This window comes from Bos mutus, chromosome 11 (genome assembly GCF_027580195.1).
Source record: "Bos mutus isolate GX-2022 chromosome 11, NWIPB_WYAK_1.1, whole genome shotgun sequence".
Lineage (NCBI taxonomy): Eukaryota > Metazoa > Chordata > Mammalia > Artiodactyla > Bovidae > Bos > Bos mutus.
Window position 1 is genome coordinate 70,324,638 of NC_091627.1, and position 25,277 is coordinate 70,349,914.

General features: G+C 36.8%; 1 protein-coding gene across 6 annotated transcripts in view; it reads left to right on the forward strand.

Moving 5' to 3' along the window:
* The window catches only part of ASB3 (ankyrin repeat and SOCS box containing 3), a 120,246-nt gene that overhangs the window by 87,984 nt on the left and 6,985 nt on the right, over positions 1 to 25,277 (forward strand). For all 6 annotated transcript variants that reach the window (XM_070379592.1, XM_070379589.1, XM_070379591.1 and 3 more), the window contains 2 exons: positions 5,493 to 5,750; positions 12,234 to 12,367. In XM_070379592.1, coding sequence (XP_070235693.1) covers positions 5,493 to 5,750; positions 12,234 to 12,367 — 392 coding nt within the window. The remainder of the gene's footprint in view (positions 1 to 5,492; positions 5,751 to 12,233; positions 12,368 to 25,277) is intronic.

Genomic DNA, 25,277 nt, shown 5'->3' on the forward strand with positions numbered 1-25,277 from the left:
TTCCTTTGCTATTATTTTCTCCCATTCTGAAGGCTGCCTTTTCACCTTGCTTATAGTTTCCAAAACTTTTGTTTTCTTATTTGTATGTTTTCTGGCATTTCTCCTGAGATCTAGAAATTTAACATTTCTGATACTCTTTGCACTGTTGGCCTCTTACGTTATGGTAAAATTATCTGCTTTTACAAACAGTATAATTAATATCAAAAAGTGATGAAGATAATAAATAATGGCTCTGGGTTTTGAGTTTTCCTTTCTTTTTTGTTTTATTCAGCCAATTTAACTTTTTAGCTCAGGATTAGCATTCTGAAAGATTTTTACTGAGTATCCCTTGGAGAGAATAGGCTTCTATTTGAAGCAGTGACCTTTAGCTCTTCTCATACTCCAAAGCATGATGGAAAGTTGTCTTGTCTCCTCCACTACTGTACAAAAGAATTCTTTGTCCTTTGGGGCTAACAAGTTAACAGCTTCAGTGACATGAAGCCAGTCTTTCAGGGGCATAGCTGAGTAATTCAACTCAAATGAGAAAATATAAGAAAATGACTTCTTTAACTGGAATGGGTGAAAGAGATGGGAAGTTGAGAAATTACAGGAAATTTAAACAAATATTAATGCCTTTTATATATGGCTGTAGAAAGGGCTCTGGGCTTAACTGACCTGATTACGTCTGTCTTTCTAATCAATACTGATCATGGTTATCCTGCTAATTTTATAAAAATAATTGTGTCCATTCTTATCATTATATCACACATGGATACATCTGACACAACGTAATGTCTTTATTTTCAGCTGATGGTTAAAAGCCATTCAGTAAAACTTACTATATGGCCTTTTAATAATTCAGCTAAAAAGTCGGTTGTAGGTTTTGTTGAGTTATTAAGATATTTGTCCATTTCCATTTGTTTAAAAGAAACCTTATTAACATGTTGAATTTCCTTTTACTGTGCTTCTTTTTTATCTGAGCCTGTTTCTGTGCACAGTTTTGAACTTAAAAGGGCAGTATGATGGAAAATGTACAAGCCTCCAAGTAAGGTTTAGACATTGCTTTTGTGGTTTTTAAACTTCTCTTTCTCTGTGTATTATAGTTTTCACTGTTAAATAATATGAAATCTCTTAATGTGTCATAAGTAGTTCTTGATATTTGTGTTAAATAAGGACTACTCTAGGACTTGAAGAGTTTTTCTTATTCACCATCAGGGCTCGAAAGAGAATTTGTATTAAATGTTAGGAGAAACACATACATATTCCCATGTAATTTATATTTTAACCAAAGTTATATCTAAGCCTTTATCTTGCTAATTGACATGTAATAATCAAGGGTATTGTAGAGCACTGAAGTTACTTGAGTTGCTGGAGCTTGTTATGTATATTTGAGATGTATAATGTAATAGAAGCTCAGGGCATGCTGAAAAAGTTTTATGATCCTCCAGTTTTATTTTGTGTTTATTATTGACCATGTAAATGGTAGTTCTGTTGAGAAAGGGTTTATAATGTAGCAGTAGGTAGTTTATAAAAGCCTTTTAGGAGTGTGCTCTTATTCCTTCTAATACAAGGCAGTGTGATAACTGGAAGGAGTTAGACCTGTGTTTTGTAGAATACTCTTTCTATACATTGTTAATAGATAATACATAGGATAAAATGGGTTCTTTAGTTAATTAAGTTTGGAAAACACAGGGTTAAGCAGTGGTAATTAGATTTGTTTCCTGAAGGGCTTCTAAGAATTTTTCTTGTGGTGGTGTGTTTTATGAATTCCTAAGGAGGGGTGAGTCTACCAAAGTTTGAAAAATTTGGAAACATAGGATGAACTTTACAATAAATACACTATTGTTCCTGTGTTTACAGACTTTTGGGGCATTTTATATCCTCTTTATTATGCTTTTTTCTGATTAATGATTGGATCCATTGCTTTAATTCTAAAGGTACTTCCTCTGAAGTGTATCCAGAGTTTGAAGAAAAATACTTGAGCATATATTTAAAAAATGTAACTAGCATACTGTTTAAAATTAAATTCATCCTGTATTTCTCTCTTATATGGACTAGTGTATACTATAAAGGGCCTCACAAATATTTTAATTATGGAGGCTTTTTTAATATAGATCATTTGCAGGGACTAGTGTTCCATGGAACATACTTCAAGAAACAGGTCTGGCCTTAAAATAATTCCCAATTTGACTGTTTCCTGAGATGTTTTGTTTTTATAATGTAGGAGAGAGATTTGTGATATCATATTCACTGTTGGATTTTGATTTGCTATTATTATCCCAGTTTTACAAATTACTAGTTTTGTGATTAAGCTTCCGTTTTTGCATCTAGAGTGGAGGTGGTAATAAAAGTTACTTTTTAGGGTTATTGTGAATATTAAGGCAAATCTTCCATGTAACACATTTATCATAGTTGCTTGGTGTAGAACAGATAAAGGTTGTTATTATGGAGAGTTATATGTGCACATGTTCCTCTAACATTTAGAGATGGATGGTTGGTTTATCAATGGCCTTGTCCTTAAATTTTTCTTAGCATGAGTCACATGGCGAGATGCTATATTTGAAACTTGAATGGGAAAGCCTCTTGGTTTTATAGTTCTTTTCCTAAACAAAATAGATTCTCTAGCTATCTGTGGCACTTAGTATAACAGGGTGCATTTAGGGCTCTCATTTACCTTTGTATTTTCAAAAATGCGTCGTCCCCTCTGAGAGGTAAAGCACCTGTAGTTAGGCCATTGATACTTTCACGTTGCTTGAGGGAAGAGTTCAGCTAGTTTCTGAAGTGCACATGTAAACATATATGCCTTGAAAATTAAGTGTTCTTGAGAATTATGTATCACATTTTAATGAGGCAGTGTCTCGAGCTTTTCCCACTTTGCTGTATGTTTGTTGGAATGTGTCCAACAGTCCATGTCATGTGTTGCTCATCTGTTTTGTAGTGGAATCAGCAAGTAATAACTGCAGGCAGAATAATGAGAGCCTAGTTAAATGAGATCAGAGTGGTTGAAAGAAATCGCTTATAACTGTTTAAAACCATCAGTCAGACGTATATCCTGTAAGAGTGGATACAGATACATATGTGTGGTTGAGTCCCTACACTGTTACCTGAAACTGTCACAGCATTGTTTGTTAATCGGCTAAACCCCAATACAAAAAAAAAAAGTATATCCTTTAGCATTTCTTGTAGTGCAGGACTGTTGGCAATAAATTCTTTTAGCTTTCCTGTATCTGAAAATAGCCATAAGAAAAAAAGTATATACAGGGCTCTTTTCAAGAACAGTGATAAGTATATATCACTGAAACAAATATCAGTATATACTAGACAGACAACAAAGTTAATTAATTTTTGTAAAGAAAATTTTAGAATTATAGCTTTTTCTTTTCTAATTGTTATGTATATTATTGATAATAAAGAGAATTAGTATTTAATCTTTTAACTGAAGAAAAGAAGCACAAATTGGAGAGCAAATAAAACAGATTTACAAAAATTTACGTAAGTGATATTTATGTATATGATGTTTAACTGCTTTGAAACCTTGGACTCAAGTTCTCAGAAGTAGTTGGTCTCACGTGACAATGCTTTAAATGTTTTATATTTGTTTTTTATATTCTTTTTATGATTCTTAATTATTTAGATTCTTTAATACTATGAATAATGAAGTATTTTTTTTTATTTCTTGTTATTTAAAATAGCATTAATGCCAATTTCAGAGGGAGACTTATTTTATTCTTGGATATTTTCTTTCACAGTTGTCTGCGTAGTGAATGTACGTGTTTATTGAACTTTGTTAAAGTTATATCATAAACAGTTTTTTAAATGTGATCACATGACCATCATAATTTTGGCTTTTAATGACTGTGTCATATTTTGCACATATCTCCTCCTCTGTTAAACAGTTAATTTATTTAAAAAATCGGTTATAGACAATACTGTGGTTAATATATATGTGCAAATAACATATAATTTATTTTTGTCTCAGGTAAATTCCCAGGATTTGTGTTTATTATATTTAAATTTGTGGTATTTTACTTTGCATATCATTTTGTTTTACAAATACTTATATAATGCTAATTCTGTGTGCCAGGATGGTTAAGTAACTTGCTCAAAGTCACACAGCTAGTAAGTGGCTGAGCAGTCTGCCTCCAGTTTGTGCTCTTTATAACTTTGCTATAATACCTCTTTTGACACCTTTTGCCAATTAGCTCTCTCATAAAAGAGTTAAACTTACTTTTAGTCATTTTAAGCACAACTTAGCTGGATGATAATTTTTAAAACGGGTAACCAATTCAGCAGGTATAAAATAATACACTTTCATTCAGTAAAACACTTGATAAAGATTAATTTTAAAAAATGTAAAGCTTTAAGTTTTTTTTCATAAAAAAGGCTTTCTATTTGATTGCTTTCTACCACTAGAAATTTAAAAGAAAGAGGGAAATTGATCCTGTCTTTTTTGACTGATCATATTGTTTATTAACTTTGTTTAGCAAGTATTTTGTAGTATAGATAATTGTGCATAAAAAATCACAATTTGAAAAGAGTTTTACTTGTCAGTGATGATTTTATTTAAGGTAAGTATTTTAAATTCTAAGGGCATGACTTGTTCATAGTTGAAAATTAAAAACCATGCAATGTGGTGTAAATTAAAAGACGCTTACTCCTTGGAAGGAAAGTTATGACCAACCTAGATAGCATATTCAAAAGCAGAGACATTACTTTGCAACAAAGGTCCATCTAGTCAAGGCTATGGTTTTTCCTGTGGTCATGTATGGATGTGAGAGTTGGACTGTGAAGAAGGCCGAGCACCGAAGAATTGATGCTTTTGAACTGTGGTGTTGGAGAAGACTCTTGAGAGTCCCTTGGACTGCAAGGAGATCCAACCAGTCCATTCTGAAGGAGATCAGCCCTGGGATTTCTTTGGAAGGAATGATGCTGAAGCTGAAACTCCAGTACTTCGGCCACCTGATGCGAAGAATTGATTCATTGGAAAAGACTCTGATGCTGGGAGGGATTGGGGGCAGGAAGAGAAGGGGACGATAGAGGATGAGATGGCTGGATGGTATCACTGACTCGATGAACGTGAGTCTGAGTGAACTCTGGGAGTTGGTGATGGACAGGGAGGCCTGGCGTGCTGCAATTTAGGGGGTCGCAAAGAGTTGGACACCACTGAGCAACTGAACTGAACTGAACTGAGTCTCAATCCACTGGACAGGTAAAACCATCCACTATCACATCTGCCATTCTTTTTTTAAATTATTTTTAATTGAAGGATAATCACAATATTGTGTTGGTTCCTGCTGTACATCTAATTACAATGTTGTGTTGATTTCTGCTATACATCAACATGGATTAGCCATAGGTATACATATGTCCCCTCCCTCTTTAGCATCTGCTATTCTTATTTTCCAGTCATAACTACTATTAACTATTTGTAAGAATTTTTTTTAATGTGAAAATCTTCTCTTCCCTTACCCTTCTCCCCCTTCCCCTACCTTCCTTTCTTTTTACTGATGGAGCTGTGACTTCTTTGGAATTGTAAATATTCTTTTGAAATATGGAGCTCAGCTAAATGAACTTCATTTGGCATACTGCCTGAAGTATGAGAGGTTTTCAGTATTTCGCTACTTTTTGAAGAAATGTTGCCCATCGACACCATGGGACCATATATCTGAATTTATAAATCACGCAATTAAAGCACAGACAAAATATAAAGAATGGTTGCCATCTCTGCTGCTTGCTGGATTTGACCCACTGAATCTACTGTGCAGTTCCTGGTAAGAAATCCTACTACTGTGGACTTTACTCTTTTCATTTCCCCCAATTTCTTGAAATCTCTGTGTTGGGAAGAGGTTGTTACTGTGTGTGTTTTGATTGTGATGGCTGTGTTGGGATGAAAGAATTGGGGACCTGCTAATAGTGAGATTGAATGTAAGGATTGTTGTTTATTGCTAAGTCGTGTCTGACTCTTTTGTGACCCCATGGACTGTAGCCCACCAGGTCCCACTGTTCTTGGGATTTTTCAGGCAAGAATACTGGAATGGGTTGCCATTTCCTTCACCAGGGGATCTTCCCAACTCAGGGATTGAACCTGCATCTCCTGCTTGGCAGGCAAATTCTTTACCACTGAGCCACTGGGAAGCCCTGAATGTAAGGATAGAATCCTAGAAAAAGGTCAGAGGTGGTTAGAAGAGAACAGAAAGGAGTGGGTGCCAGTGAATCCTCTCAAGAGGGCTGTTTCTTCTAATTGGGCCATCCCTCATGCTGCTTTTAAAATGCTGCAACAGAATGGTTGTAGCAGCTTTGGTGATTTCTAGCATCCCTTAGTCAACTAGATTGAACACTCCGTCTTGTCTGTTTGAACTTAGTCTCTCTCAATAAATACTGATTTCTGAAGCAGCTGAGGATACAACTGTTTACCTCAAGTGGTTTCCCAGAAGGGCAGTGCCTATGAGTGATTATATGAAAGTTGAGTCATAATTTTTCTAGGGCAAAAGAATAAAAGCTGTTCTATAAGCCTTTGCAGGAGTTACGTGTCTAGATGAACTGAGAAATTATTGATAATTGTAGCAGTGAGAGAAATCTTTTGGCCTGATAATTTGAGTCAAGTGAGAAAATAGAATAAAAGTCTATAGGAATATAGAGAACATGGGGTGTTTTATAAAATTTCAATGAAATATTTGGAAGATTTCATTTTTGTGCTTTAGAACTACCATTTACTAAAATAATGTTTGGGCAAGTACTGAAATTTTGGATTTCAGCAGAAGAGTGCTTTGATATCTTGTTATTTAAATTTTGCTTTTCAAAGAGGTCCTCTCTGGGATTCATGCAGGCAACACTGGTGCTTCCTACTTGTAAATTTAATTTGCATTTCTGTGACTCCATCTTCTACCTGGTGGCCTCTCCATCTGTATTGTAAAGAAAAGATCTTTATTTGGCAGGATCCCAGTATATCACCTTTTTATTATGTCTACCATAATATAGAATTCAACAATTTTCTCTAAGCAGAGATTTAAAATTTTAGGTTTAGGACTGTCATGTCTTTCTGATACTGAATGTTTCAGTTTGGTGGCTTGTGAGGAAAAACTGCTATCTGATAGGTGGTTTGAGGAATATAGAAGTAAAGCAAAATTTAGATACATGTTCTAATCTCCACTTTACTTTTTGTTTATAATTTGCAATGGTTTGAGTCCCTGATTGTATTTACTTCTTTTTCCAGCAGTTGATTGATTAATACATCATTATCTATCAAGTACTCATTGTTGTAACTCTCTGTATACCATTTCAATAAATTTTCACAAAAATTCATAGTATTTTTTGATACCTGAGATATAAAATTATTGACAATTAATTGAGAAATATAATTTTTAAAAGTTATTTGTATATGTTTACTTGTCCTAACAAACCCCCTTTACATGTGCACATGTGCGTGCACACATCCACTCACTGCTGAGATATGAATACTCACTACTGAATGCTGTATCTAGCTATTAACAGAGCTCTTTAAGTACCTTTAACTTTTTACTTAGTGGATTTTGTTGTTGTGTCTGGGCTTCTGACAACTAGTAGCAGTTGCCCCTCACCATTCCCTCCCCAAAATGCTTCTGTAAATCCAGCTCATAGAGATACCGTGGGCAGTCCTGGCAGGGTGTTCCCTTTCCTCTGTCACTCCATTTTGTTCTTACTCCTGAGGCACCCGCATTTTTCTCAACCACACTCCTTGTGTTTTACTACTGAAGCCACTTACTTGGCTCCATCTTACTTCCTATTACTTTCAGCCTTCATGCTCCATTCTGGTTTTTAGTTTATTTCTTTAACCAACACTTAAAATATTGCCTGATATACAGTAGCAACTATGATTGATTCTTTACTATTAACTCATTTAATATAAAATATAGTAGACACTATTATCATTAATTTATGGAGAAGGAAATTGAAGCACAGAGTGTTCGACATACTTGCCAAAGTTCACACAGCTATTTAGTGCTAGAGCTTAAGATTTGGACCCAGGCTGTCCAGTAGTATAGCTCAAGTCTGTCTTTGTAGCCCCTATTCTATTCTGCCTTAGTCCTGTGTATCCCCAGGATTGTGGTAGTTTTGTCACTTAATTTCAGGTACCTTGTTAGTTGTGTCTGACTGTTGTGTCTGACTGTTTGCAACCCCAAGGACTGTAGCTCAGCAGGCTCCTGTGTCCATGAAATTCTGCAGGCAAGAATACTGGAGTGGGTATCCATTCCCTTCTCCAGGGGATCTTCCCAACCCAGGGATCGCTCCCGGGTCGCTTGCATTGCAGACAGAGTCTTTACCATCTGAGTGACAAGGGTACTTTAATCTGTTGCCTAAACTGGAGGAATCTGGGCCAACTTTTCTCTTTCCTATTCCTAAATTAAGAATAACCTATATAAGGAAAAAATTAAATGTATCCTCTTTTCTTTTCCTCCTCGGACAACTACATAGACTGTTGGAAGAAAAGGGAATTATTTAGCTTTATCCTCCTAAAAGGCTCCTAAAATAGTCTTCTATCCCTAGTTCTTCTATGGGGTTCCCTGCCCCTCATGTGAAAACTTGCCTATTTGAGAATTTTTTGTGGTAATAAGCCACTGGATTTGTGCTTTGTTTATTGGATGTCTTTGGATAGAAAAAAGTTAATAAACAGTAAACTACAGATTATTTTTAGTAAATTGTAAAACTTTCAGCTATTTGAATTGAGAACAAAAATTGTGTGTATTTTACTCTGAAGGAATAACTTTAGTTACTTTATTAGAAAAAACACAATAGAAAATTTCACTTTAGCAGTAAAAATGCATAACATGGTTAAATTTTTGTTCGCTTATCTTTTATTGAATGGATAAAGCCAGTGTTTATGCTGAATGTGATGAATGTTTTGCTTTCTTTGATCAGTTTACATTCAAAGAACTGTTTTAAAAAATTATCCCATAAAAATTCCAATATGCTGTTAAAGTGGATTTTGGTTGTATTTTATTTATATCACATGTAAGTCTGTTGCTTAATCTTTGTCATGTCAATTACAAATGTCTTTCCTAGATATTGCTTGTCTTAAATAGTCTTTAAAAATGTATCTGACTAAATAATTGCCTGTCACAATATAAGCTGCAGAGTTGAAATATTTTAATGCAAGACTAGGTTTCCCTCGCACCATCAGTGCAATAGACAAATAATAGAAGGTGAATGTCATCTGTGCATTTAGTTGATTAACTGTCAATCATTTATGATTGTACAATTGCTTTGTACAATGTAGTGGTCAATGTAGTACAGTAACAATACATTTTTAGTGGCACTGTCAGCATTGGTAAAATACTCAACATTGTATTAACTAAAGCTGTGTAAACAGATTTATTGTGTGTGTTTTTAGATAACTGCATAAAAATGACTTTGTGTTTGATCACAGTGAGACTTAAACCACATTAAGGTAGAAAAATGAAACCATTAAAAAAGAAATAAGGAACCAGAACTGAGAAACCTTTGGTGTGGGTTCCTAGAAAGTGAAGGAGATTGTTTGCCTTTGAATGTATTTTATCATTTCATGTATTCTCAGTATTTTCTGATAAATTGTGACTTCACTGAGAACTTCTTGAGAAGTAAAATGTTTCCCAGAGTGTTTGTGCTGTAGTTTGTTTTTCCTTATATGAGTTTGCTTTTTTTTTTTTTGCATTTCTTTTCCATGGGGATGGTCTTGATCCCTGTCTCCTGTGCAGTGTCACGAACCTCATTCTATAGTTCATCAGGCACTCTATCTATCAGATCTAGGCCCTTAAATCTATTTCTCACTTCCACTGTATAATCATAAGGGACTTGATTTAGGTCATAACCTGAATGGTCTAGTGGTTTTCCCTACTTTCTTCAATTTAAGTCTGAATTTGGCAATAAGGAGTTCATGATCTGAGCCACAGTCAGCTCCTGGTCTTGTTTTTGCTGACTGTATAGAGCTTCTCAAGTTTTGGCTGCAAAGAATATAATCAATCTGATTTCGGTGTTGACCATCTGGTGATGTCCGTGTGTAGAGTCTTCTCTTGTATTGTTGGAAGAGGGTGTTTGCTACTGGGATTTCTTTGGAAGGAATGATGCTAAAGCTGAAACTCCAGTACTTTGGCCACCTCATGGGAAGAGGTGATTCATTGGGAAAGACTCTGATGCTGGGAGGGATTGAGGGCAAGAGGAGAAGGGGACGACAGAGGATGAGATGGCTGGATGGCATCACTGACTCAATGGACGTGAGTCTGAGTGAACTCCGGGAGTTGGTGATGGACAGGGAGGCCTGGCGTGCTGCGATTCATGGGGTCGCAAAGAGTCGGACATGACTGAGCAACTGATCTGATCTGATCTGATATGAGTTTGCATGTTAGAGAATTAAAAATTTGGGAAATAATTTTTATACTCTAATCAGTCATTTCAGGGATACTTTGGACCCTGAATTACATAAAGTAAGTTGTCTTTGAGATGACAAGTTTAGAGTATTACTCAATTGTGTGTTTGTTTTTTTTTTTTTTTTGCCCTTTCTTTTGTCCTTGCTCAGTAATGTCTCCAAAAAAGCGACCTTGAAAAGAATTTCTGGTTTTGAAGTAGTCACCAGAGACCCTAATGATTTTATTTTTCTTCAAACAGTGTGATGTTAGGGGAGTATCTAATTGAGTACAAGATGAGTAATCTTGTTAGAATTTAAGTTGTCCTTACGCTTTGACTAAATTTCATGTATACAATGTTATAAGGCCCACTGAGAATATAATACTGAAAATTCCAAGCTGGTTCTAGTAATATGAAATATTTATATAGTATTTTATAGTTTTAAAAGTCTGTTCAGCTATTTTTATGAACAGTCTCCTGAAATACACAGGGTAAGTGTTATTCTCATTTTAGAGACCAGTATCTAGGGCTTAAAGAATTTAGGCAACATGTTTGTAAGTAGTAGAAGTGTTGTTAGAAATCAGAACTTTTCTTAGGTCATTGGCCTTTCCATTAGGATTCAAGTACTTACAAAATTTGGGAAGTCTCTTTTGGGTGGATTGGTAGGAAATCTGACATTATTTTGAAAAAAGAGAAGTAGAACTGTTTGTCTTCACTTCTTTCAGTCCTTAAAGACAAAACTTGTTCTGGTAATCCTCTAGAGTCATATCTGTAATGGGGAAGGTTCTTGGGAAATAATTTTCATACTCTAATCAGTCATTTCAGGGAACTTTGGACCCTGAATTACATAAAGTAAGTTGTCTTTGAGATGACAAGTTTAGAGTATTACTCAGTTTGTTTCTTTTTATTAGAACCGTTGTAGTAAATCTCTGAGGGTTGGTCAGAAATAGGCTGTCTCTCCCATACACCAGTTTAGGGACAGCTTTGGCTTCCCTAATAGCTCAGTTGGTAAAGAATCTGCCTGCAATGCAGGAGACCCCGGTTTGATTCCTGAGTCAGGAAGATCCACTGGAGAAGGGATAGGTTACCCACTGCCATATTCTTGGGCTTGCCTTGTGACTCAGCTGGTAAAGAATCCGCCTGCAATGCAGAAGACCTGGGTTCTATACCTGGGTTGGGATGATCCCCTGGAGAAGGGAGAGGCTACCCACTCCAGTATTCTGGCCTGGAGAATTCCAAGGACTGTATAGTCCATGGGGTCACAAAGAGTCAGACATGACTGAGTGACTTTCACTTTTGGGTGTTTAGGCTTTATTCTTTCACTGTTAAGTGTCTGTAAGGATGACCAATCTAGATTTCACAAGATGGTCCACTTGGGAGGAAATAATGGCATATCCACTAATGACAGTGACACTAAATCTGTCTTTTCTCACCACTGCTGCTGGGGAATGGCAAGGCATCCTATCTCTGCTAGAGTGAGCGACTTCACATTCACTTTTCACTTTCATGCATTGGAGAAGGAAATGGCAACCCACTCCAGTGTTCTTGCCTGGAGAATCCCAGGGACGGGGAAGCCTGGTGGGCTGCCGTCTATGGGGTCTCACAGAGTCAGACACGACTGAAGCGACTTAGCAGCAGCAGCAGCAGAGTAGAAACTCCTTTTGTCATCTTTCAGACAACTACATGCACAGTCACTTGAGTTTCGTGTAGGAACCTGATTTGATGATTTTTCCATATCCACTGAACTTGCCTTTTGTTTCATTAATATTTTCTTTGCTGCGGTTGTCTGTCTGCCTCCACATCAGGATGTTGTAAGAATTGGTATATGGTATTTGTTTTCACAGTGAACCTTTGGTGAATTTTGTATCTAAATGTGTATTAATATCTTGCCAATGTAGGATTGACTCAGTCAGTGATGACATTCTTATCTTCACTTTGGAGTTTACTAATTGGAGGAGACTTCCTCCAGCTGTTGAAAAGATGCTCTCTGCTCGTGCCTCAAACTCCTCTTGGGCTCTACAGCAACATATTGGTAAGAAAGTACAATTTTTAAATATATGTCACTACTTTTTTTTCTCTGTCTTCACTAGCTGTGTTGTAATTTTAAGTGATAAGACCCACTGGAGAACATAATTAAATTGGGCATTATTTGCATTTTCTTTATGTGGGGAGAGGATGATGGGACTGTGAGGGAGATCATAGTAATTTCCTTAAACATAAATCATATCTGATTTTATAAGTTTAGCCTAAGGAGCGTGTAAAGAATAACAGGTATTTAGTGATATTTTAATGATACCCTTTTGTTTTTAGTAGGGTTATGCAAGCAAAAGTGAATCCTAAAAATTTTGTTGGTCAATATTTAGTTTGTGGTCAGAAAAATGCTAAATGTAATTTTCCTCTTTGGAGTTGTGTGTTGATGTGTGTGCTCTCTTTAATATTTTATTGTCTCTAAAAGGAAGTATCACCATTGTTTATTGTTAACTTTTCTTAATGTATGCCAGTGTGTTGGTAAGATATAACTATGCAGGTGAGCTGGGTAGAAATTTTTGTGAATTGATTGATATTTTAAATGACTATTTTAAAACAAATTATCAACTTACTCTCACTTAAAAAAAAAAGCTTTTAAGCTAGTTAAAAAAGAAAGAGGACGCAATAGAAGATTATACACAAGGGAACTGAATTAAACTAAATATAACCTAGACAAAGTATTTCTATTTACTTATGTAGATTTATTTTAATCTATTTTGTTCACCAGATTATGTCTTCAGTTAGGAAAATTATTTCTTCATTACTATTTTTGCATGAAATGTCACTCTTCATAAAACATGTTGAATAGGTTTTTAACAAGTGAACTTAGCATATGTAGAAATATCTTCTAATTTCTTGGAAAATTACATTTAAGTAAATTTTCTCAGTCAAAAACAGACATTCAGGAAAATACATTCTTGAACTGAGGTATATTCAAACTCTTAGGTTTATTTTTGCAGAAAAAGTATAATCTCTTGGAGTCTCTAAACCTTCCAGTATAGAATTTCTTTGATAATGTTAGAAAGCTCGTGTGCATGAGAGAATTGTATCTGCTCTTGCTAATTATGTATGCAGTGGTAGAGGGCAAATATCTATTTGGGAACAAAAAGGCAAAAGAGAAGGAGCATATGCCAAGTGGGAATGGCACCCCACTCCAGTACTCTTGCCTGGAAAATCCCATGGATGGAGGAGCCTGGTAGGCTGCAGTCTACTTACAGGGTCGCTAAGAGTCGGACATGACTGAGTGACTTTACTTTCACTTTTCACTTTCATGCATTGGAGAAGGAAATGGCAAGCCACTCCAGTGTTCTTGCCTGGAGAATCCCAGGGACGGCAGAGCCTGGTGGGCTGCCGTCTATGGGGTCGCACAGAGTCAGACACGACTGAAGTGACTTGGCAGCACAGCAGTAGCAGCAGCATCAATTAGTAAAGATATATGAGAGTTTACTCTGAAGACTTTAACATATGGCAGGTTTGTCCAGATGAAGGTAAGAATTGTACATGAATGCATTATCCTGTGGTAGACTAAGTCCATCAAGGGCTTCTTGTTTAATTAGGCACTAGGTAGAGCTTGCTAGGGTAATAATCATCATCTCTTAAGAGGATTTTATTTCGGCTGAAGATTTACAAAAGCCTTTCTCAGAGATATTAATGTAGCTAATGCTTGCCTAGTCTGTTTCTCTTGCCGCAACCTCTTTTGGTTCCAGTCCCATATGTCCAACTGACTTTTGGACATCTCTACTTGGTATCCCACATTTTGACATATTCAGAATTTGAACTTGTCATTTTTCCTACAAATCCTGATGTTCCTTCTGTCTGTTTCCTCGTTCAGAAGGTGAGGTGATTTGAGAGTGCTGCTTACCAAGAGAGTGGGTTATTCCTGGCAGCTGTTTGTTATTTGTTTCATCCCTTGCAGAGGTATTCAACAGGAGTGATTTTTGCTCCCCACAAGGGATAGTTTGATTGCCACAGTTGGTAGGGGTGCTGTTGCCATCTAGGAGACAGAAACCAGGGAGATGCTGCTAAATACCCTACAGTGCACAGGACAGCCCCCACAACAAAGAATACCTGACCTGAATGTTGCTAGTGACCAGGTTTAGAAACCCTGATCCACCTTGACTCTCATGTTACCCAGTGTTATAAAGGTCTTTTACTCCTATATCAGGAAGACTTTTAAAACCCTGTTCTTACTGCACACTACTCAAGAAGTGCTTGTGTTCTTGGTTTTCCAAGATATTCTCAGTTATTCCAGATATTCCACTGAGAATATCTTCTGCAGGTAACGGGAGCCGTTATGATGATAGATTTTAAGTAAGCCTGGAAGGAAAAGATATGCCTGTCTACTCACTTGCCTGAGTTTCAAATGGGATTGTGATTCTCTTCCTTTCTGTAGTTCAAGACTGTCTTCATGTACCCAACTCTTTTTTTCTTTAGTTTTCAGGACATTCAGTTTCTGTATGTTGGTCATCTGTACTCTTCCCTCCTTTATTTGGATTTTGAGATACAGGATTTCTAAGCAAAAGCATGGCCAGAGTTTTAACACCGAAGGTGGTGAGCTCATAAACCCAGTTCTTTGATTACCTTCTAAGTATAGGACAGTCTTGGCTTTCACCCCAGTTTCTCCAATAACTTATCATGGTATTGAAAGCTACCTTGTCAAAATATTTCTTTGATTTTTTTTGGAAAGGATGCTTCTTGTGGCTCTGCTACTATTGGTAAGCCCCTAGAATAATCGCAGTTCTCTAGCTCCTTTAGGTATACCAGTATCTTTCCCAAGGGAAAGATTTTCTCTATTCTTTTCCTAAGCTCTTTTCAAGTCTTGGAGATGCCTTATACTTGCTCAAAATTCTCCATTCCTCATCCTTTTCCTCCTTAAAAACATAGCACCTTGCCCTGCTAGTTTAAAAATAAAAGAAACAGTCAGTTCCTTGCTGCTCATTTTTTAATCATTTAGTCAGATTTGTTTTCACATGTTCTTTTACATTAGAAAGGAAAGTATACTGGGTAAAATTTGCTGACTGGTTGCAGTTTTAATAGCAATTTTTTGATCATGTACCTGTATATATCTCTTAGAAACATCATTTTAAATGTACATAGCAATACACTTCTTAATAAAAAAAAATGCAAACCCCTGGCCAGCTGACCAAGATCAAGCCTAGGTGATTATGTGCTTCTGGGAAAAGCACTTGGCTTTAGTTCATCCTGAACCTTTAATGATCAAATATGAACAATTCTATCCAGAGTATTACATGGATCTGGATTCTACAAAGGATCCTGTAAGGGCCCCTTGAAACTCTCGACTTATTTTTCTCAGTGTTCTTCTGTTTTGTTCTCAATAGGATTTAAAACAGTTTATACGTATAGATTATCACACAAAAAACTGTAAAACAAGTTCAAAGTGGAAGCAAAAGAAAAGCCTGGAGTCAGGAAATGTTTATCAGTGTAATCTGAAACTTGTCTGTGGACACACTGTAAATTTGGCTGTGACTGAGCTCTACAGTTCTTGCTCTAGGTTACAGAGTTCATAACATAAAACAAACTCATTGCTCAGAAGTACAGATATTCTTGGATGTTGTGCTAGACAGTTGCCTAGAAAACATCTTGGTAGCCACGGTTTCTTTATGTTACCAGTTTCCATTGTGGCCTGTTGCTGTCATACCAAGATATTGAATTACCATGGTAATTCAATAAAAGGACTTCTTAAGTGGGCCTTGGTACTCAGGTCTCTGTTGCTCTGACTTGACCAGGGCTAGATTTATGCTATCTGGAGGGTACCTGAGTGTACTTTGAGCAGTTGTCTCTAAATACTGTAACGCTACTCTCAGTTTTAAATAAGTTATAGTTAGCAATGCATTCAAAATTAGACTACCTAAGAAGTATTAGAGTGCAGCTGCTTTGTGTTGCAGACTGAGAGCATATTTCTAAGAAATAGTCGATCTTAAAAGTAGAGGTAAAAGAGAAATGAAAAAATAAAGGTTGATAGGCTAAGTATTCTATTGTGAAACCCAGCAAACACATAAGAACTCCTGCCTAAATATGGTAGACTGAGTGAGTATAAAAGTTTATTTATTTTTTATTATTTTTTTATAAATTTATTCGTTTTAATTGGAGGCTAATTACTTTACAATATTGTAGTGGTTTTGCCATACATTGACAAATATTCCAAGTTTGAACCAAGTTTCCTATGAAACTTTAAGCAGCACTGCTAGTTTTGAGCAATGCTCCTTGTTCATATACTCTTTAAGAAAAACCATTTGTGGTCAGTACATCAAGCTAACTATTTGTGGTAACTTATCTTGTGAGATTGTTATATTTACAGTTAAAAACTAGGGAATAACAACCAGAAACAAGATATAGGTTTAGGAATCAGTCAGTCAGTTCCATCCCTCAGTCGTGCCTGACTCTTTGTGACCCCATGGACTGCAGCACACCGGGCCTGCCTGTCCATCACCAACTCCTGGAGCTTGCTCAAACTCATGTCCATTGAGTTGGTGATGCCATCCAACCGTCTCATCCTCTGTCATCCCCTTCTTCTCCTGTCTTCAGTCTTTCCCAGCATCAGGGTCTTTTCCAGTGAGTCATTTCTTCACATCAGGTGCCCAAAGTATTGGAGTTTCAGCTTCAGCATCAGTCCTTCCAATGAATATTCAAGGCTGATTTCCTTTAGGATTGACTGGTTTGATCTTGCAGTCCAAGGGACTCTCAAGAGTCTTCTCCAACACCACAGTTCAAAAGCATCTGTTCTTTGGCACTCAGCTTTCTTTATGGTCCAACTCTCACATCCATACAGGATTACTGGAAAAACCATAGCTTTGACTAGATGGACCTTTGTTGGCAAAAGTAATGTCTCTGCTTTTTAATATGCTGTCTAGGTTGGTCATAGCTGTTCTTCCAAGGAGCAAGTGTCTTTCAATTTCATGGCTGCAGTCAACATCTGCAGTGATTTTGGAGCCCAAGAAAATAAAGTCTGTCACTGTTTCCATTGTTTCCCATCTATTTGCCATGAAGTGATGGGACCGGATGCCATGATCTTAGTTTTCTGAATATTGAGTTTTAAGCCAACTTTTTCACTGTCTTCTTTCACTTTCATCAAGAGGCTCTTCAGTTCTTATGTGCTTTCTGCCATAGGGCAGTGTTATCTGCATGTCTGAGGTTATTGGTGTTTCTCCCAGCAATCTTGATTCCAGCTTGTGCTTCATCCAGCCCGGAATTTCACATGATATACTCTGCATATAAGTTAAATAAGCAGGGTGACAATATACAGCCTTGATGTACTCCTTTCTCAATTCGGAACCAGTCCATTGTGTCCATGTCTGGTTCTAACTGTTGCTTCTTGACCTGCATACAGGATTTCTCAGGAGGCAGGTTAAGGTGGAGAAGGGAATGGCAGACCACTTCAGGATTCTTGCCTTGAGAACCTCATGAACAGTATGAAAAGGTTTGGGAATAGTTGATCCTTTCTGGTAGTAATTTGTTCCCTGCTTTATTGAGATATAATTGACATATAACATAGTATACGTTTAAAGTGTACCTTTTTAGTAATAATTAGCTAGCATTCCAATTGCCTACTCAAGCCATATCTGGTTTAAAGTAATCAGGCATATCAGTTTTCAAAAGAACATTTGATTTTCTGTTCTCTATGAAGAGCATGTTTCTTATTCAAAAGTAGTGCATTAAGTTACTTGTTACAAAGTTGGATGTTCAGGTACAAACTTATTTCAGGCTAATGGAAAATTTTAACTCTTCTGACTGTTTAACTCCATGGTAATGATATGGTGCCAGTCTGCCTGGACATCAGGTAGAGTAAAGTGGTTAAAGATTGGAGCTCTGGAACTATACACTTCTACTACTTTCTAATTGTTCAGTTCAGTTCAGTTGCTCAGTCGTGTCTGACTCTTTGGGACCCCATGAATTGCAGCACGCCAGGCCTCCCTGTCCGTCACCATCTCCCGGAGTTCACCCAAACCCACGTCCATTGAGTCGGTGATGCCATCCAGCCATCTCATCCTCTGTCGTCCCCTTTTCCTCCTGCCCCTGACCCCTCCCAGCATCAGAGTCTTTTCCAATGAGTCATCTCTTCGCATGAGGTGGCCAAAGTACTGGAGTTGCAGCTTTAGCATCATTCCTTCCAAAGAACACCCAGGACTGATCTCCTTTAGAATGGACTGGTTAGATCTCCTTGCAGTCCAAGAGACTCTCAAGAGTCTTCTCCAACACCACAGTTCAAAAGCATCAATTCTTCGGCACTCAGCTTTCTTCACAGTCCAACTCTCACATCCATACATGACTACTGGAAAAACCATAGCCTTGACTAGACGGACCTTTGTTAGCAAAGTAATGTCTCTGCTTTTGAATATGCTAGGTTGGTCATAACTTTCCTTCCAAGTAGAGAGGTTATTTAATATCTCTGAGCCTTGATTTCCTCGGTTATAAGAAGAAGTAATAATAATATCTCCCTTATATCGTTGTCACAATAAATTTTGTCATTATGGCAGAGATGGACTGTATTTATTTTTAATTGGAGGATAATTGCTTTACCATGTTGTGTTGGTTTCTGCTGTACAACAGTGTCAGTTAGCCATAAGTATACATATATTCCCTCGCTCTTGAGCCTCCCTTCTACCCCACTCCCTACTCCTACCTCTCTAGGTGGTCACAGAGCATCAGACTTAGCTCCTTGTGTTATATAGCAACTTCTCAACTACCTATCTGTTTACACATGTTAATGTATATATTTTGATGCTACAGAGATGGACCTCATATAATTGAGTTTCGTTTCATTTTGCTCTTCCTTAGAACACAGGAAGAATGCATTGTTCTTCTTTTTATGTGATTGGTTTAAGTGGTCAAAGCATACTTTTATGTGATTGGTTTAAGTGGTCAAAGCATAGGTCATACTGGATGGGAATACTCAGTGCTGTCACTTTCCTTTGCTGAGAAAATCTGAAAGCCGTGTTTGAGATGGCAGTGACACAAGATAGAAGTAGCCTGGCACACTGAGTTGTCCTTCAGGACACTTTCCTTGGAGAATCACCTGACCCAAAGAGGATTTGTATGAGCAAGAAATAAATGTTTGTTGTATTCAAAGACACTGGGTTTGAGAGTTTGTGTTATTACAGCATAACACAGCCTGTACCCAAACTAACCTGTAATCAGATCCTGCCCCAGAGTTATTGACCAGGGAAAGACCATTGAAAGCTATGTGTGTGTGCTGTCACTTCAGTCATGTCCAGCTCTTTATGACCATGGACTGTAGCCCACCAGGCTCTCTGTCCATGAGATTTCCCAGGTAAAATACCGGAGTGAGTTGCCATTTCCTTCTCCAGCAGATCTTCCCAACCTAGGGATTGAACCTGCATCTCCTGCTTGGCAGGCAAATTCTTTACCATCTGAGCCATCAGGGAGGCCCAAGTTAAATAAGCACAGTGACAATATACAGCCTTGACATACTCCTTTCTCAAGTTTGAACCAGTCCATTGTTCCATGTCCCATTCTAACTGTTTCTTCTTGTCCTGCACACAGGTTTCTCAGGAGTCAGGTATACCTCAATTAAAAATAAAACCCATTAGTAATTGCCTGTCATCTTTAAAAACTGAACATGTGACCTTCTATTTGTAGAGTAGGAAACTTGTGACCTCCCAGACGTGAGCCATGTTATAGGCCTTCACAACTTAAGCAGAATCGTGCTTTGCTTAACAGTGTCCTGCACACTGCCCTTATTACTGGATTTAAGAGCCAAGCTTGTGGTTTTTATTTCTTGTTTGTTTGTTTTTTAAGTTAAGTTTATAGTTAAATTTTAACAAGATTCCATATACTCATTTATAATTTCATAATTTTAGCTTTACACAGCCTCTTATAAATCCAAGTGATGGATTTTAGTTGTGTGTGTGTGTGTGTGTGTGTGTGTGTGTGTGTGTATGTATGTGGTGGGGAAATCTGACGTAGCAAATCCACATTTGCTGGGACATTTTGCTGTTAAAACTGATTTGATTTTCTCAGCAATCAATTGGTAAGCTAAGAGGAGAAAATGTTGCCCTAGAACAACTTAATGTTGCTAAGATACTTAATGTCCTAAGTATCACATCAGGTCACCAGTATTATTTAAAGCCCATTTTACTGTTCCCATATACTGCATTGGATATATATGCAGGCAGACCCCTGGGACAGCTATATCCTAGTTAAAAGAAAATTCTTTTTCAGATCCCAAATATTTATTTTATGGTGGGAGGGCAGACAGGACAGAAACTAGTTTTTGATAACTTGTTCATTTGAGAACTTGTAACCACTCAATCTGTAATTTTAGTTAGTTCTAAATGTGGAGCATAAGCAGAAGTCTTTAGTGAAGAGAATCTATCATGTAAATATTTCTGTAGGTGCACATTTACAAATTTAGCTGTTTATATTTATTAATTGCTAGTGAGTGAGTCCTTTAATTATATGTCAACTATGTATCAGATACTGATTTAGAATCTGTGAATGAAAAACACAACTCTTTAGTGGAATGGCTAAAAGGGAATGATGCAGGGTCATGGCAGAATTTTCTTTTTAAGGTGAGAGAGGCTTGAACATATACATTAAGAGATCTCAGTTTGTTTCAGAAAAACATTAAGGATATGGAGATTAAAAACAATAGCTTATATAATAAGATTTCAGATAAGCCAGAAGGAGATGGGTAGACTCAAATAGTCCCCTTCCTTTGAGAAGAAGAGACGAGAGTGACTAGATACAGATAAGTTTATAGTTTGAGTATTTGAGAAAGAGCGCATAGAAGATTTCCTGTTTTTACTTAGGAGTAGGAGATAAAATCTTGCTGAAAAGGAAATTGAAGTGAGAATTTCTTAGGAGAGCCTTGATTTAGAATGGTGGTTGTGGGAAACTGGGAACCAGTGTAAGAGATTTGCCGAGCAGCCCTGTGGACCTTGTGGAAGTTGAAAGTGGTATACTTTATATGGTTATTTTTTCCTCAGATTGCTACATTTTCTGTGTATTGGAAAGAAAGAAAATGGTTAGGTTGGTCTGGGAATTGTCAGAGCAGGTACAGTGGAGTTGAGGATGATAAAATAGGGTAAGTGATAGGCCTATGGATGCCAAGTAAGGAATCAGAAAGGAAAGGGATCTGGTAAATTTGACAGCAGGAGAAGTTGCGGCCCATGGTCTCAATAATATTAATGACCAGGGGTAGTGACAGTAAGGGAGAGTACACTCTGGAAAGATAGGAAGTGGCGTATGTTGGAATTTAAAGACAGAAAAATGCGAGTCTGAAGATGGTGCAGAAGGACTGAAATTGCCACTGAGACACTATGATAGGTGTGACAAGTTGTGTAAGAATGAGAAAATTATAGCTCAGAAATTGATCAAGGAGGTAAGTTTTGGGGGAGGATCAGGCTTCTGTGAGGACAAGAGGTGAAGAGAGTGTTCTGTACAGGGTTCTAGATGAAGGTGGGCTTGTATATGATAAAATTAGGGGTTCCTGATAACTTTATGGAAAGGTTTTGGGGAGAGTTAAAATTTATAATATTGAGCTTAATTAATCTTTTCTCATTGTCTCAGACTGCTGTTTTTATTAATAGTTCCCTAAATAAGTTAGGGGAATGAAGAATGAATTTTTATTTTCTAAAAGAGCTGAGACCATGATTTATTTTTTCATTTGATTACTATAGGAAAATGCTTATGCTGGATGATTTTACTTAATTTTCAAGTGTTCCAGGCTTCAGAGAGAGGCATCTTAAAAATGGGAGAGAGGAAGATAAAATTGCTTATCGGTGATTAAGTTCCTTTTCACATTCTCTTTTCTGTAATAGTGAGGTTATAGTTGTTAGAATTGAACTTTGATTTTTTTTCCCACTTAGCATATATGGCTGAGTGTCTTGTACATATGGGTTAGGTTAGTGCTTCCAAAAGTGAATGACCTGGCATCCATATTTGTGATGTACCTTAGTGAATTGTAGTTTAGATTTGACTGTTCAGTGGCTCTGTGGTTACATCATCTAGTTTTAACTTAACTACTTCTCAAAAATTGGTTAACTGGCTTAAAAAGATTTCTGTGAAAAAATGTTTTATGTGAATAATGCTAAATAAAGGTATCAGTACAAGTGAACCACCAAGTAATCATAGAACTACCTCCTGTTCTTCCTAGATAGTCATGTCATATGATGAAAATACTGACCACCCAATCTGAGCTGACAGCAAGTTCAAAAGTATCAAGAAAAGTATTTAAAATATAGTTCACCTTAGAAAAATAAATAAAAGATGGTTCACTTTTACTAATGTTAGCAGTGAGCCTTGATGTATGTAATGTGCATTGAGATAATAAGGAAATGAAAATATTGTAATCAGCAGGACACTCTTAATGAAAGCATCCAGAACATAAGTTCTGTGATTTTTCATGAATATTTAAGTCATATGATGCTCAGTCCGTTGTTTTTATAAACTGACTAATAGTGAAAAAACAAAAAGTTACATACCATTGGGGAAATGCATGTTCTTACTGACACAGTAAAACACACTGAAATAATATCAGGACAAAGTAAATGTATTTCTTGTTAGCAAATACTGTTGAAAGGAGTGTAGTAAACATTGCTAAAGAGTTAAAAGAATAAAAATATAATCCTGCAAGTAGGATGTGTGGTACATTAAGTTGGAAGAATATAACTGCCTCAGCTTAGAGTATTTGTTAAGATTCTGCTTCAATTAAAAAAAAAATACAGTTGCTTTTCTGAGAGTCAATAAAGGAAATATATACCAGAAATGATATATTTGCAACAATGATGACTTATTTAATAGAATTTTTGTTGTTGTTGTTTGGAAAGCTGTGTAAGACTGTCTACTGATGGAGTGCCTTACTTTTCAGTAAATGTGAGGAAATGGAGATAACATCACAAATGAAATGAGTTGATTGCATCATTAAGAGTCAGGCTAATACAGGAAAGGAATTGAAACCAGAATTGCTTGAAGTATTAATAATATTGTTGTGAGTAATTTTATAAAAAACACAACCTTTAAAATATATAGAATCTTTGTAGTACTTTATTAAAAAGAGTCCTTCAACTTAATGATAAATTACATACTTTGGGGAAAATACAGCTGTTCGTCTTTAATCTTTTTTTCCTTGATGATAAATAGCTATGAATAGTATAAAACCTAGTACATACATCATGAAATTCTATTGATTTAAGGTAAAAATGATATTGTAACTGAATGAAAAGGCAACTGCTTTTTGAAAGAAATTTTGCTATGAGGAGATGATCTTAAAAACAGATGCTAAGAAATATTTCTATTATTGCAAGATTTTCTTTTCAAATACAATGTACATGACCTAAGTGTGTATTGACACACTTAAACTACATGGAAATAATTTCCTAAGATTTTGAATACATTTAATAATAATGTGAAAAAATGAAACTTTCTAATTAGCTTGTAAACTGATACCAGGAAAAACAGAAATTTGGCAGATGAATTTTGATAAAAATTTTGCATAATATAGTGACTTGCCATGTTAGATATGGACCTAACAGAAGTAGAAGATACTAAGAAGAGATGGCAAGAATATACAGAAGAACTATACCAAAAAGATCTTCATGACCCAGATAATCATGATGGTGTGATCACTCACCTAGAGCCAGACATCCTGGAATGCGAAATCAAGCAGGCCTTAGGAAGCATCACTAGGAACAAAGCTAGTGGAGGTGATGGAATTCCAGTTGAGCTATTTCAAATCCTAAAAGATGATGCTGTGCAAGTGCTGCACTCAATATGCCAGCAAATCTGGAAAACTCAGCAGTGGCCACAGGACTGGAAGAGGTCAGTTTTCATTCCAATCCCAAAGAAAGGCAATGCCAAAGAATGCTCAAACTATCGCACAGTTGCACTCATCTCACATGCTAGTAAAGTAATGCTCGAAATTCTCCAAGCCAGGGCTTCAACATTACGTGAACCATGAACTTCCAGATATTCAAGATGGATTTAGAAAAGGTAGAGGAACCAGAGGTCAAATTACCAACATCTGCTGGATCATCGAAAAAGCAAGAGGGTTCCAGAAAAACGTCTATTTCTGCTTTATTGACTATGCCAAAGCCTTTGACTGTGTGGATTGCAACAAACTGTGGAGAAACAAACTTACAGAGAAGGGAATACCAGACCACCTGACCTGCCTCTTGAGAAATCTGTGTGCAGGTCAGGAAGCAACAGTTAGAACTAGACATGGAGCGACAGACTGGTTCCAAATAGGGAAAGGAGTATGTCAAGGCTGAATATTGTCACCCTGCTTATTTAACTTCTATGCAGAGTACATCATGCACAATGCTGGGCTGGATGAAGCACAAGCTGGAATCAAGATTGCTGGGAGAAATATCAATAACCTCAGATATGCAAATTACACCAGCCTTATGGCAGAAAGTGAAGAACTAAAGAGCCTCTTGATGAAAGTGAACGAGGAGAGTGAAAAAGCTGGCTTAAAACTCAACATTCAGAAAACTAAGATCATGGCATCCAGTCCCATCACTATATGACAAATAGATGGGGAAACAGTGACAGACTTTATTTTTTTCGGGGGCAAAAATCACTGCAGATGGTGACTGTAGCCATGAAATAAAAAGACACTTACTCCTTGGAAGGAAAGTTATGACCAACCTAGACATCATATTAAAAAGCAGAGACATTATTTTGCCAACAAAGGTCCATCTAGTCAAGGCTATGGTTTTTCCAGTAGTCAGTCATGTATGGATGTGAGAGTTAGACCATAAAGAAAGCTGAGCGTCAAAGAATTGATGCTTTTGAACTGTGGTGTTGGAGAAGACTCTTGAGAGTCCTTTGTCTGCAAGGAGATCCAACCAGTTCATCCTAAAAGAAGTCAGTCCTGAATATTCATTGGAAGGACTGATGCTGAAGCTGAAACTTCAATACTATGGCTACCTGTT